The 15760-nt window shown below is 34.9% G+C and overlaps 1 protein-coding gene across 5 annotated transcripts in view; it reads right to left on the reverse strand.

Moving 5' to 3' along the window:
* LOC311287784 (adhesion G protein-coupled receptor L3) overlaps positions 1-15760 on the reverse strand; it is a 308150-nt gene that overhangs the window by 15049 nt on the left and 277341 nt on the right. For 4 of the 5 annotated variants that reach the window (XM_084404835.1, XM_084404834.1, XM_084404833.1 and 1 more), the window contains one exon: positions 1391-1559. In XM_084404835.1, coding sequence (XP_084260961.1) covers positions 1391-1559 — 169 coding nt within the window. Of the gene's footprint in view, positions 1-1390; positions 1560-4255; positions 4283-15760 lie in introns of all 5 variants that reach the window. The other variant, XM_084404831.1, reaches the window with a different exon arrangement.

A 15760-nucleotide genomic window follows, 5' to 3' on the forward strand; every position in this document is an offset into this window, starting at 1 on the left:
AAAGCATAACTTATTATGATTTGCAAGCTGTTTTCCTCATGGGGGCCAAAAAATGACCCCACAAGAACAAGGATTTTGGAAATTGCCATCTATGTTGGGACATTTTGTCCCCATAACGTAGGGTTTATCAGGAACACACACACACACACACTATGGCCATTAAACTATGCAACTGCTGCCATTTATTGTGTTTTCATTGTTTTATCGTTTGTATCAGGACCGTCACCAGTGCCGCCCCAAGTGATATAAGGTGTAAAAGTTGTGTAATTTTTGGATGAAGTATGTATTACATGGCAGCATTTGAAAAGAGTTCTGAAAAGTTACATCCAATTCTGAATCAATATATGAGCTATCTGCACTGAGATGACTTTGGTATCATCTCAAATTTATCAATATGTAGTGCACAGGCCTCTATGTAATTATATAACATTATAGCTAATCCATTTTAGGGTTGGAATGACAAAACTCTAGAGCAGATGCTAATGACTAGTATGCAGTGCCGGACTCACAACTGCATTCAGCGGCAGTATCGAAAATGGTGATGTCCATAACATTGGGAAGATGTATCATAATTGAGTGAGTTATGAAATAAACAAATCTAATCGAGGCGTGAGTTCATCCATCAGATATTTTAAAAAAATCAACAAGGACTTTAAATGCCTAGTAACCGAGTCCAGAGAGTACGTTTGAGCCACGCGCCTCACAGCTCGCTCCCACTACAGCTCCGGTGGATCTGAGGATGAATGCAAATCATTTCTCCGTCTCCGTGAGTAAACTAAACCCATCATGATTATCCAGTTCACCGTGGCTCTCACATTATATGACGAGGCAGACAACTAGTTGTCTAGTGCGGTTCCATTAATTCTGCGTGGGTTTGTCGAGAATGCGGTTGTGAGTCCTGAAAATGTGAAGGTGCCAGTTCGCATATAGAATGGGGTTGTTTAGCAGTGCATTTACTGAAATGAGCATTATGTATGCTATTTTTATTTCTTATGCATATATAGTGATTATTTTATAATTACAGTATTTTAATACCTTTTCTATGTAAAACACTTTGAATTACCTTTGTGTATGAAATGTGCTATATAAATAAACTTGCCTTGCCTTGTCTATATTTCAATTATAGTACTTTAACCTATTTTACTTTAGTTAGTTGCCAAGGCAGCTTGTTAGGGGTCAAGATCAGGAAATCTCTTTTTTGTAATGTGCAATAAAATAAAATGATTACTGCTTTGTAAAGTATCCATAGCCATAGTGTTTCAGATTATATATCTGAAACAAACAAACAAACAAACAAAACAAAACTGCCCTACTTTCCACATGTTCAGGCGACAGCCCTGGTTTGTACCATATGTGTATCATATGTGTATGTGAATATGTTTTTCCAAACCTTCTTCTGCAAGACGCAGTGAAATATGAAGATGAACATGCCCTGCAGGGAGTTAAAGATGGTGAAGAGGTACGCCATGATCACTGTACTCTCGTTAACATACATCAACCCGAACGCCCAGGTCAGGCCCAGTAAACAGAGCAGTGCTATGGCTCCGATTACCCACGATCTGAAACACACACACACACACAAGCAAACAGCAAATTAGCCTTGAAATTAAATGAGAAAAATGCGGTCAGAAATCATTACATCGCAATATAAGACATAAGTGCTATGATCAGTGCCTAAATTGGTAAATTTCTATCCAGCTCTCCACATAGATTAAATATGACTTCAGTTAAAGTGAACTCCATTTTCTCAATTTTCTTCCCCACGTATGCTGTTTTATATCTGTGACTTCAGAAGACTTCAAATTAAGCACACAAATCACTTTTATACCACTTTAACGGTTATTATTAGGTCCTTTTTGGAGTTTAATTCGTCATATTGTGTTTTGAAAAACAGAAAAGAGCTCAGACATTTATTTACAGAAGAAAGTCATACAGGTTTGGAGTGACATGAGGGGAGTAAATGATGAACTGTCCCTTTAAATACCCTCCTGTATCTCTTCCTGACATTCAGCACACGTCGCCTCATTTTGTGAGAGCTAAACAGATCACGTGTTGTGTCTGTAATGTGTTGTTTTACCCGCGGGGCTGCAGATCCACCCCACTGACTCCAGCTCAATTTAACATAAAAATTACATGCATTTACATATGGATAACATCCAATATACCACTAATGGGACAAACAAACTTCACACTGTTGTCATTAACTATAATTTCAAAAAATAAATAAATACAGTGAGATTGTATTTCAGAACAAATATTTCCACTAATAAAAGGAACATCAAATTATCCAGAGCTGTTCACCAAGATCACAATTAAATTTCACATTTGAAATCACCAATGAAACCTGACAACAACAGTCCCATGAATATTGTTTCTTATGCTCAAATAGCGTTAAAAAGAAAGCATATTTTTTCAGACTAGATCTGCCAATGCGCATGTGCAGTCAAAAGCATGTGTCTCAGAACACTGACTGTTTCTACAGACCTTCACTGCATCCGAAATCGAATACTTCCATACAAATACATAGTATTCGAAAAACAGTAGGCGAGATTCTGAAGTGTGCATTCGATGGACACTTTACAATCCCATGATGCCACAGGAGAGGATTTATGAGTGGAGGTGAAACGCTGTTAGGTCACGTGATAAGGGCAACATGGCGGATGTAGTACATCCAGATTACATTCATACACGCATTCCTTCTACGTAGAAAATTCTTTTTTAACAGTCACAAAGTAAGTTCAGATTCAAATGTAGTACCTATATTAGTGAGCACCCGCCCCTTTTCTGTGCTGCGCTCGTTGAGTTCTGTCTTCCGGTTTGTATTTCCACAGCCTCAAGGAAAGATCTTACGGATTTATCAATGAACCACTCGTTTTAAAATCTTCCCCGTCTGATGAAATCTGCTTTGACATCCGCTTTGATATGCTCATGGTAACTTTCGTAAACTCTACAATAAGTAAATCCACTTCACCAGTCAATTACTCTTCGACAGTGATGCCATAGAAATATATAGAGCTACCCCAAAACCAGAAGAATTCTAAAGACCGCTCCATGCTTGTTTCTCTGGTGCTGCAGTGATGCGATGACTTTACCAATCAGCGATTGGCTCTGCTATTTAGAAGGCAGGACTATTACTGCCATACTGTGTGTTGCACTTTCTCTCATTCATAAGTAATTTGAATGCAGCGTCTTTGTATATCTAAAGTCTTTGGTGGTTTTCAGTGTTTGAAATTTGTTTTTGAAACAAATGAATACTTTTATTTAGCAAGTAAGCATTCAAATAATAAAACAAAATGACAGTTATAATTTTACACAAGATTTCCTATTTAAATAAATGCTGTTCTTTGGAATGTTCTATTCATCAAAAAATCCTGATTGGTGGTTTCCACAAAAATATGAAGCATCACAACTGTTTTCAACATTGATAATAATAAGATCATTTCTTTTCTTTCTTTTTTTTTGTTGCAGAAAATCAGCATATTAAAATGATTTCTGAAGAAATCATGTGACTCTAAAGACTGGAGTAATGATGCTGAAAATTCAGTTTTGTTATTTTAATTGTAACAATATTCCACAATATTACTGTTTTTACTGTTTGTTTTTTTGGAACAAATAAATCGACCCCAAACTTTTGAACATTATTGTGTATGGTAGCTAAGGTGTTTGAAGAGGATGTCTTTATGATATTCTTGTTTCCAGATAAGACAGAGTAGTCTATATATTTTTAGCCATTTTACTGTCTAATATTAAGTCTGATTGCTCAGAAACCAATCAATCTAAAATCAGCACACCTCTACTTAACACGACTCGTGAATTTAGGAATTGTTCATTTAATAATGACTCAAAGGCATTATGAAAGATGTTTGTTTTCTCCATCACACTGAGACGCTGACATCTTCAGATGAATGTTAAAATGCCCATGTCCTGAATTCCAATGCCTCTGCTTAAGTCATAAAACGGACCTTAAGATGAGCTGCACAATACAGAAGGGAAACTTTAAGGGCACTGAGAAGGTGACGAGCAGAGAATGAGAAACACACACACACACACACACACACACACACACACACACACACACACACACACACACACACACAAACACACACACGCTGTTTGAATGATTGACAGCACTTCATATTGTGCCACGAACGAGAACGTAAAAACAGGAAGCGAGTGAAGAGGGTTTATTTGCAGTTATGAAGCCAAGCCGAGAGAGAAATATGAGCTGGAGGGAAGGAAAGACGGATCTGCTTACTTAATCTCTGGATCATAATCCTCATAACTGAAGAATGAAATGCGGAAAAAAGAAAAGCAACAGAAAATTAGAATAAATAAATTGACACTTGAGAGCAAAATAGAAGGGATTTGAACCAGATGGGCTTTGATGAGTCCATATGTGTCATACAACTCATCAGAACAGGAGCTGGGGCTGAGTGATATTAAATCATTTCATTTATATTTCACTAATAAAACAGTACAGTAAGAAATATACTACATATTTTTACTAAAACAAATGTAATAAATGAAATATATTGAGATTGAACAACTGGAAATGAGTTATGAAAACTTACTGACTTTAACAACATTTAAAATCATAGACATTTCTGTCTTTACGCTCTCATACTTGTATGAACAGAAGGATTATGAAACTACTGTAGGTGCTCTTTAGGACCAAACTCTTTATGAACAAATAAAAAGGGCATTGAAATCATTGAGATATTCAAGATGTTAGGCAATTTTATATCACAAGCACAATCATTTATCAGAAATATTCCATATTAGGGCTGCACAATGTGGGGAGAAAATCTAATTGAGATTTTTCTGATAAAAAGTTTCAATTGCTATTTAAAAAGTGATTTAAAAAAATCCAGATTTGCTGTGCTTAATTGTGGTCTGCACAACCAGGCCAACATTTTGTGATTATATATCAACATGGCTATACAATAATAATAATAATGATTAAATATAATAATAATTACAATTATTATTGTTATTATTATTGTATAGCCATATTTATTATTAGTAGTAGTATTATTACTGAATAAAACAAATATTATTGTATTTCCCTGTAAAAAAATATATTTTATTTTACATTACATATGTAAGATTCCAGTACTAATATTTATGGAGGGCATAATTTCATTTTCAAACATTAAACTATCAAATTTTGATTTTGGTGTAAAAAAAAGAAACTTGTAGCTTCTCTTTTGTCGGAGTTCATCTCATGTTTGGGAAGATGGTTGGTGCATGTTTCATTCTTAAATACACATTAGCAACTCAAACTGTAGATATATACAGATGGAGTTTAAGTGGAACAGCATTTACTGTGAACTGAGCCGCTCTGAGACACTGAAAAAACACCAGCGGATAATGAGCTGTTTGCGTGTAAATGAACACAGTGTCGCGCTTCACCCTAAAACACACAACGGATATATTAATTGAATTAAATGACAGCCTTTTTTTATTTGATAATCACATTAAGCAATATTGCTATTTCGGTTTTATTACTATTAATTGTGCAGCCCTATTCTATACATCACCCAGCTCTAACAGTGACAAGAACATAATTTCTGCAAAAAACAACGACGAAACCAACCACAAGTCATAAACAAGATCAACCAATAGCAAACAAACACACACAGGCTGTTACAGAGATGCACAGGTGTCGGGGGTAATTACCACACACACACAGAGACACTGAGTTTGGGTCTAATAACCACACCAGGTGCACAGCAAAATAAATGATTGATGGAATTCAAGTGGAGACTATTAAACATCATTTTGCAGTGTCCATCTTAATGACAGGGGCATTAATGGACATGATTGGCCCATAAACACTCGACTTGATGCCTGAATGAAGAGTGTTCATAGTCAAGTTCAATAATTATTATAATTCAGTATATCCTTTTTACTGTGTTGTTACTTTTCAATTCAAACTATTGCAAATGTTAACATTTTAAGTTTTTGTTAATTGAAATAATGCTGAAATAAAATAAATAATAAACAAAAAATTAAAGGTGACCCGTCTCATACGTTAATATTAACAACAGGTAATTTATGTGTTACAGTATTTATTCATCTTTGTTAATGTTAGATAATAAAAATGCAACTGTTCAATGTTAGTTCATGGTAACTTAGGTCCATTAAATAATATTAACAGGTGCAACTTTAAATTGTAATAATTACTGTAATTATATAAATAAATTATTTTAAGGTAGTTTTCATTGTTTGTTCATGCTATATAGTTAACTAATGTTGTCAATAAATGGAGCCTTATTGAAACCTGTTACCAAATTAAACTTAAATTAGAAGTGTTGAAGTCCACAAATGACTAAAACTGAAAAATAAATTAAAGCTAAATAGAAATGACAAAGCAAATTACTAAAATTACTCAAACTTAAAATATTAGAAGCAGCTAAAGACGATAAACACAAATTTAAATTTGAATCCATACAACGCAAGTAAGTGGCTGTTACTTGGCTGACGCCTGAAAAACCACACAGAGAAATCGTGACGATATGTATATAATGGTGCATGAATTACCAGCACAATTGCTATGTGGTTTTTCAAGCGTCAACCGAGCGGCAGCCATTCACTTACATTATATGGACTTACAGAGATTGATTATTTTCCCAAAAATCTTTGTTTTTGTTTATCTGAAGAAAGAAAGTCATATACATCGGGTATGAAATGAGGGGTACATGATGAGATCATTTTTATTTTGTTGTGATCTTTTAACAGACTATGGTTAAATACATTTACAGAAATGTAACTTTCTACAAGAACATGCAACTGATTAAAGTAAATTATATCACTTTTCAAAAAATATATGTTCTTTTTCAACAAACGAGCCAGTGCAAGACAGTGTTTAACTTTAAGAATGTAGGCTATGCACATACATAAATGTTACCAACTCAGTCAATAATTGAGAGTGACTGGAAAACATGATTGTGACATTTCTGTGTGATATTTATGTGAAGATCAAGAGCAAATTTCAAAATGTATTTTAAAGGGCACTGCAGAAACTCGTTGCAAAGGGAAATTCATTGAATTTACAGAACGACTAACTGGACGCAAGGAGGCAATATTGGATGTACAGTCAAACCAAAAATTATTCAGACACCAGATATCATTTTTGATATTTTTTTACTAGTGGGTGCAGGACACTATAGCTCATTTATGTAAGAAAGGATAGCAAAATAAAGTAAACTGTGACATACTATACCCAAAAATTCTTCATAGAGTGGACTACCAGTAAAATGTATAAATATTTGGTACCAAAAAATATTCAGACACTTTGACCTGACCATGTTTTGCTTAAGTGTTTTTTCTGTAATTGCTAATACGACCTTTTTAAACCACAGACTGAACAAAATCAAGCATTGCTTGGTAATCGGTTGACCTAAATTGGTATTATCTGATTATTACCTGATTCATTTGTGAGACAGTCTAACAGAAGGATGGCCAAAACCAGTGAAATATCAACTGATTTGATAACTCATTGTCATATTGCATGACCATTTTCTAAACTATAACGAATCAACTGTGATAATGTGAAAAATGTTGAAGGTGTCTGAATACATTTTGGTTTGACTGTAGTTTTATTTGTATCAACAATAACAAAAAAGGAAACAACTCTATACATGAATTGCTTTTTTTTTTATTTTTTTTTATTGCTGATTATAGGGTGTATTAAACACATCCAAATGAGTTTAGGCCAAACTGAACAATGTAATTCTCTGCAATCAATTTGATCAAATTTATAGATCCGCAAATTAACGCACATTATGCAGGAATTTGTTGAATTTGCATTAATGCTTAAAAAAAAAAAAAAAAAAAATTGTGGAAAGTGCTAACTAAATGGATATTAAAAAACCCTTAATAGCTCACGCTCATGTCCAAGTCTCTTCACTAGTGTTTAATCACCGTTTTTCACTCTTGTCTTGAGGGAATAATAACCCGTATTTCTTACACTCATATGAGAATACAGCTCTCTTTTCAAGAAACCTCATCCTTATGCTTGTGCTTTAACTTTTATTTTCCTGAAGCTACACTATGCAGATTCTCGTGCACCTTCGTTCACCCTCTCTAAAACACACTCGTGCTGAAAACCCCAGGCGCATTAGAAGTTTAATTGAAGCAGATAGCGGCGACTGGTTGCGTTGAAGACATCCTGCTGGTAGTTTAACAAACACAAGACTGCGATTGAACATCTCTCCTCCCTCAGGTAGCCTGCTGCTGATCGCCCGGGTTAAACATGAAAAATTAACGTGAATTATGATAAAGAGACTGCTTTTAAAACCGTTTAAGAGAATTAGCAGCAATTTGTCATATCGTCTCACTCTATCTCCAACAGCGAATCTGCATCCCAATGGCAGCTGTAATTGAGTTAGTTGGAGGCAGAAAGTCTTGATGGAAATGTGAATAATGTCCTCGAGGTGCTGAGTGATAACTTCACCCTGAGACACGTCTGTCTTGAGTGGGTTTAATTGAGTCATAGATTAATGAATAAAAGGAATCGCTCACAACACAAGGATCAAACTCAGACCGCCCTCCTGTATCGCACATTAAATGAGGATTATGACATATTGGTACGAGACAAGTTGACCAAAACGACCGCTGCAAATCGACACTGGAAATACTAGTCATTGATTTTATTTTTTATTTTTCACATTTATGTTTGGCTTTATATTTCTGCAAAGGCTATGTTTCAAATTACTGTCATGTTAATGTTACATTTTAAGAATGAGACATTATTTTGAAAAGTGTATATCTGGAGCAGAAAACAAAATCGTTTATTATAACCCAGACCTTGCCTGCGTTCGTTTTCTCCATTGAATAGAAACATCAGTAGCAGTAGTGGTAATGGTCTCAGTCATACTGGCCTTCATTCATACACTCTTAGAAAAAAAGGTATAGTATACCTTTCAGATGTTCCCTTTAAAGGATCATTTTATGGAGTTTTACTTGGATACAATTTGATACATTACAAATCTCTTAAACATAAAATTGAAGTAACCCGTTAAACATGAATGCAATCATTTTTTAGCATAAAGGGTTCTTTAAAATTGAGTCAAGAACCCTAGGGTTCTATATGAAATCATTGTGAACTTAGTAAAAAGATGCAATTAAACAAATATTTAAAATATAACATCTCTCTGTTGTTTCTACATGAATTTGGAGATTCAATGTGACATTATGTACTACAACATGAAAATATATTACACATTTTTAATCGACTGACATTGTTAAGTTCACAGATAATCGCCCCTATAGCAGTGAACCAGTGAAATTTCAAAACTTTTCGCAACAGCGAAACGAAACGATGTTTATGGAAATGACGTGACTCTGGCAGTTTGAAACACGACCTGAATGACTAGCACCAAACAATGATTCAAAAGGACCAAATGTTATGCCAGTTGAAAGTCTCTTCGCATCCTGATAGCAATCACTAAGTTAAGTGGTCTATATATATATATATATATATATATATATATAAAAAAAGATATATAATATGTCAGTAACCAAACAGTTGATGGACCCCATTGACTACCATAGTCAATGGGGTCCATCAACTGTTTGGTTACCGACATTCTTCAAAATATCTTTTATGTTCAGCAGAAGAAAGAAATTCATATAGGTTTGAAACAATTTGAGGGTGAGTAAATGATGACAGAATTAACATTTTTAAGTTGAACTATTCCTTTAAATCTTAACCCAACCTTAAACCTAACCATACCACTAAACCTGTCTCTAACCTTACCCGCTCCCACCTCAATAGCAGCACAAGTGTTTTGCAACACAACATGAACACAATAAGTACACTGTACCTAACAATTATTATTTTTATGCAAAGTACGCGTTAGTTAAAGTCACCTAATATAAAGTGTTTTTTTTTTACAATGTAGATCATCGGTAAAACAATCTGTAAAAGGAGAGAGATGAGTGTGGAACTACGGACGCACACACGTATGCACAAACACACACATAAAACGTCGAACACAGGAGGAAGTGGGCAGGTGCAGATGACCTCCAGAGGGACACATGACCGGTGGAGAAACAGGTTGATCTTACCAGTGCCACTCCACTATGACACAGCCGTCATGAAAGCGATAGCTGTGCAAACGTCAGCAGACACGCACACAACAGAAAACAAGAACAAATAAATGAATGAGTAAGACAGAGAGACAGAAAAGAATTCCTTCGAAAAGTGCAACAGCAACTAAACAAATAAAAAGCAACTTAAAAAGCAGCAGCAACAAATCCCTTCACAGCAGTTACACAACACTCGCACAATTGAGGTCTTAAGAGTTTAATTTAATTTAGGATGCAAGAAATAGTATGACGAGTATGACCTACAGACGCATGACATTGAGGCAGGACATATTAAAAGGATTTAACTTTTATAGCCAAGAGCCTTTAGTCAGAAATTATACAAATATTTTGCAACATTACAAATGCTGTTACTGTCATTTTTGGTCAATTTAATTAATCCATGCTGAATAAAAGTATTAATTTCTTAAAAAAAAGAAAAACCTTACTGATCCGGTAGTTCAGGCTTTTGATAATGATGGAAATGTAGTCTTAACCTTGAGAATGAAATAATAATAAATGTATTATTAAGTACATTTATTACTGGCCTGCTACATGTAACTACATGAAATCACACCAATAATTTCATGCTAATACACATTCTTAAAAGTCTTTCAAAATTGGGGTCAATAAGATTTTTTAATGCTTTTGAAAGTAGACTGTTCAGCTCAACAAGGCTGCATTTATTGAATCAAAAATACAGTAAAAACTGTAATATTGTGGAATATTATTATAATGTAAAACAACTGTTTTCTATGTGAATATATTTAATCTGTGATGCAAAGCTGAATTTTCAGCATCAATTAAAGTCCACATGAATTCAAAATTGACCATATTTACTTTGTTTGCCTAAATTGTTAGTTTTGTGGTGAACAATTCATCCATGCAAGTCAATCCACACAAAAATTTTTTTTGGCTTTGTAATCTTTAATCAAAATCTGAAAATGCCCCTCCCCTCTGCATTGGAGGACCTTCCCTGATGACGTATGTTTGACGGCTTGGTTTGGGAAACGCTTAACCACTCCCCTCAAATCGTTAGCCTGCTATGAGCGAGAGATGGAGAGGAGGAGCACTAGAGTAAAACCCTGCCCTCTGTTCAATATACCTTTTCACTGGGAAATACGTCACAGCACTGGAGAAAATTCGTTTGCAACTTCCGGTTCACGCGGACTTTAATGCATTAATGCAGTCTTCAGTGTCACATGATCCTTCAGAAATCATTTGGATATGCTAATTTGCTGCTCAAGAAACATCTCTTATTATTATCAACGTTTAAATCAGTTGTACTGCTTTATATTTTTGTTGAAACTGTGATTAATTTTTTTTCAGGATTCTTTAATGAATAGAAAATTCTAAAGAACATTATTTATTTAAAACATTTAAAACATTATTTTGCCGAATAAAAGGGGAAAAAATGTACTGTCTTTTGAAACTTTTGAACAGTATTGTACAAGTATGTTTGTTTTTATAGCTTTAAATCAAGTGGTCCAATAGGATTTGATGTGCCAAATGAATGTTGCAGTTGGTATTTATAATTAAGGGGGTGAAAAAATGTCCTTCTATGGACATTTTATTGGTCAAACATTTAAAAACAGCCCTTTGAATCAGATGACGCCACACATTTATTCGTCTACTTTCCAAGATGAGATGGACTGTAAATTATAAATGCAAATATGTGCTGTTTCGTCACCATTTGGAGTGCAATAGCAGAATGAACGCACAAAACTGTGGAGTGTTGCTGCCGGTGGTCACACACACATAAATGAAGGCATATATCTGGATTTGTTGTGTGACAGAACTGAGGCGTTGAAGTCGTGACCTCTGTGAGCGGAGCAGGGTGGATGTAGGTTGGTTTGCGGTTAATAACCCGACCTTCCAAATAGCCTTATAAATCACATCAAACGCTTTTAAATCTTTTTTTATTTCTTAGAGCCGACTGTTATAAATCAGACAATGAACAACAGCAGCAGCACTGATGTTCACACAAACCTAAACGAACCGATATAAAGTGGATACCATGTGATGAATAAAGATTCAGTCTTTGTTTCGCTACAAATAAACCTGTATGACTTACTTTCATCTGTATCTACAAAATAAGATATTCGGAAAAATATATTTTTTTGTCCATGCAGTAAAAATCGGGTGTCCAAAACAACCCTGGACTCCACCAAGACATTTTTCAAAGTATCTTCTTTTGGGTTCCACAATAGAAAGAACGTCATACAAGTTTGGGATGACATGAGTAAATGGAGACCTAAAGCTATGAAGCTCAAACTCAATCTTAATTTTGGAGGAACTGTGAAACATTTATCTATTTTACAATGGATTTGAAAGTCACTCATCTGATCAGAACTGTTTAATAATATTAGGTTTACGTTTATAAGTATTACAAAATGTGAAGCCTCGTCTGCAGCATTTTTGATGTCAGATTTATCCTTCATTTGTATTTTTCATCTCTAACAAAATAGACATTATAACATGGTTATCTAATGAAGTCAGTAAGTTAAAAACGAAATTAATACTTATTCAGCAAGGATGCATTAAATTGATCAAAAGTGACAGTAAAGACATTTATGATGTTACAAAAGATCTCTATTTCAAATAAATGCTTTTCTTTCTATTGATCAAAGCATCCTGAAAAAAAGAAAAAAAAAATGCACAACGGTATTCAACATTGATAATAATAAGCAAAGTTTCTTGAGTAGCAAATCACCATATGAGAATGATTTCTGAAAGATCATGTGACACTGAAGACTAATGATGCTGAAAATTCATTTTTGCATCACAGGAATAAATCACATTTTACAATATATTCAAATACAGAAAACAGTTAAATAGTATACAAATATTTCACAATATTACAGTTTTTACTGTATTTTGGATCAAATACATGCAGCCTTGGTAAGAGTTTCAAAAACTTTAGAAATCTTACCGATCCCTAACATTTGAAAAGCAGTGTATATTGTGATACTCACACACCCAACAAAATAAACGCACTCACAGTTTTGTAAGTGTTTCTGTTCAGTCTCTCATTAGAGCAAGTAATCAACCATCTACAGATCAAACTAATACACCCCAGTATGAAAACTACTAACAAGAGACTGTCATTATCTCATTATTAGCATGAATAGAACGTCTGATTACAAGAATTATCCCATTTAATCTGAGACCCCATGGAGGGAGGAGATGTGTGGCTGTAATAAGACCCTCGCTCATGAATTAATCAAACCCATCACCTCTGCTGTTGTGATTCTGTTTTATGTGGTCCCCTTCAAAATGAATATGACGAAGCATTCCTAACAAACCCTTCAGAATACAGCGCACCAGCAGGGTTCTGGCAGTAAAAATCCTATTTGTTTGTTCCACAGTGAAATTGATCGTCATAAACCTCTCGAAACAGAAATAAGATGAGGTCCTAAACTTGAGAACTACATAATCCTGAATTGACTATTCATACCCTGTTTTTGGACACTTAAATGCACATTAATTGCAATTAAATATAAATGTGTTATATGTTACATTTATATTAAATGCAATTAATTGAACTTATGAGACACTTTTGACCCACTACATCTTTACATGCAATGTCACAATCAGTTATATTGTTATTGAAGTGTAATGCCAAATGAACTTACAAGCATTTGTGGTAAACTAAAATATACTTCTTTTTTTTTAAATTGAAACATGTATGTAATGTTGTAATGATGAAGTTGCAATTTAGAAAATTTTAAATATATCAACAAACTACAGTTTATAATCAGTATTTTACATGTGCTTTAGTACTGTATGTGAGTCAACACATCAAAATAAGTGTACTTCTTTAAATCACAACAAAAGATAATTAAAACAAGGATTTAACATGTAAAAGTAAAACTTTTAATTTGGCATTATTACAAAGTGCACTTCTTATAAGTGTACTCATGTACTCCAAGTACACTTTAAGTGGCCTTTCTTTATTCAACATATTATCTGCAAGTACACTGCACTACAACTGCCCATTTAAGTGCATATTCAATTAAGCACACTTTTATGCATTTTAATATCATGTATTCAGTGTTAAATATATTGTATTTTATACTTTAATGAGATGCAATCAAGCGTTTTATGGTGTATGGTTATTCTTGCTTTGATTGATATTCCATTTATCCTAAAGTCGGTTTACATCGAGTTTACAGTCTTGTTCCTTTGTCTCTCTTTGCCAGTTTTCTTAAAATCAATGTTTGTATTACTGTGATTCATCTCTGAGCAGGTTGATTTGGTTCAAGGCTTTGAACTCTATAGAGAACATGTTTCTGAAAAGCCTGTAGTGAAAATGAATGGGAAAAAATACTTCAGGAATGAATCCCAAGGCCACTGCAAATGTGGGTGATCACTGTTGAGCTCTACACATGAATGCATAATGTACATGTGTCATAGTCAGGATTTATGCACTTCAATCAGGTGTCCATCAGAATTCTCTAGCTGTGATAGACAAAGGGACATATTAGTCCAGTTTGACCCTTTAACACGCACACAAATGCGGTGAACCACTGTGAAATATCATCCCATCTATAGAAATGATACTGCAAGATCACTGACTCAAACGGTCTGATTAGTATGCATCACATCGACATAAGCACACACATGAACAACTGAGCACACACACATCATTTCACTGTCCTGCTCACTATCCTGGATCTAAAGGGACAGCCATAAATTAGCATATTTATAGTCCTTTCAGCGCTCTGCTCTCCTGAGTGGCTGTGTGGCTCCGGTGATGAATATTCATGTGCGTGCGGAGGTTAATTTGGGCAGAATGTCTGCTGCTCTTTCCTGTGAAACAACACAGATCTTCAGGTAACGACAACCTCCCCACAGAATACACAGACACACACACACGCACGCAGTGGGTTACCTGTGCCAGTTTTACTTTTACCTCAACCTACGACAATAATATGATAAATGAGCCATACAAGTTCCTCAGTAGATGGTCAATGGGCCAATGTTTCTTCCGTCCATAAACTTGAAGTGTGTCATTTCTGCACAATTAGTGCCATGAAACAGGACGTAATGGTTGTTTCCAAACAGGTTTCTCAAACACAACACTCCTATTATCTTTCTGTCCTTTTACCTGACAACTGCTGTTTGGACTAACAGTTAGTGATGCAAAATTCACAACATTGCTCGAGTCTGATTTTGACATGCTGTTGTCAAGCTGCTCAAACAAACTGAGCAATATTTTGACTTTTGTTGAAACCTGGTATTAAAATTAATCTCAAGTGATCTGAGCAAATATAAGGGGCTTTCGCACCGGGTAGTTCTAGGAACTTAGTTCTAGAAACTAGCCACCAGGGTGGTTCCCCGAGAACTAATGGTTCCCTTAGGAACATTTTCCTGGTTGCATTGCCAGTAGGAACTCTGAAGTGATGTAAGATGCGCTTGCTGTTGTTACTTTTATTCCAATGGTACGGCAGACCTTTATTTTGCTCACATTCTCTGGGTTATATAGGCTATAATCTGTGTGTTTACACAGCTTTTTTTTAAATGGCGGGTGCTGGTGTTTCGCGTGCGTTCGGCCAATCAGCATACACTAACATCACGGATAGTTCCTACAGTGCTGGTTTAGACCCTACTCTGAAGTAGGAGCTGAATTAGTTCCTCCAAAAGGAATTCCTATTTCCTGCAGTGC

The sequence above is a fragment of the Rutilus rutilus genome (genome assembly GCF_951802725.1).
Source record: "Rutilus rutilus genome assembly, chromosome: 3".
NCBI lineage: Eukaryota > Metazoa > Chordata > Actinopteri > Cypriniformes > Leuciscidae > Rutilus > Rutilus rutilus.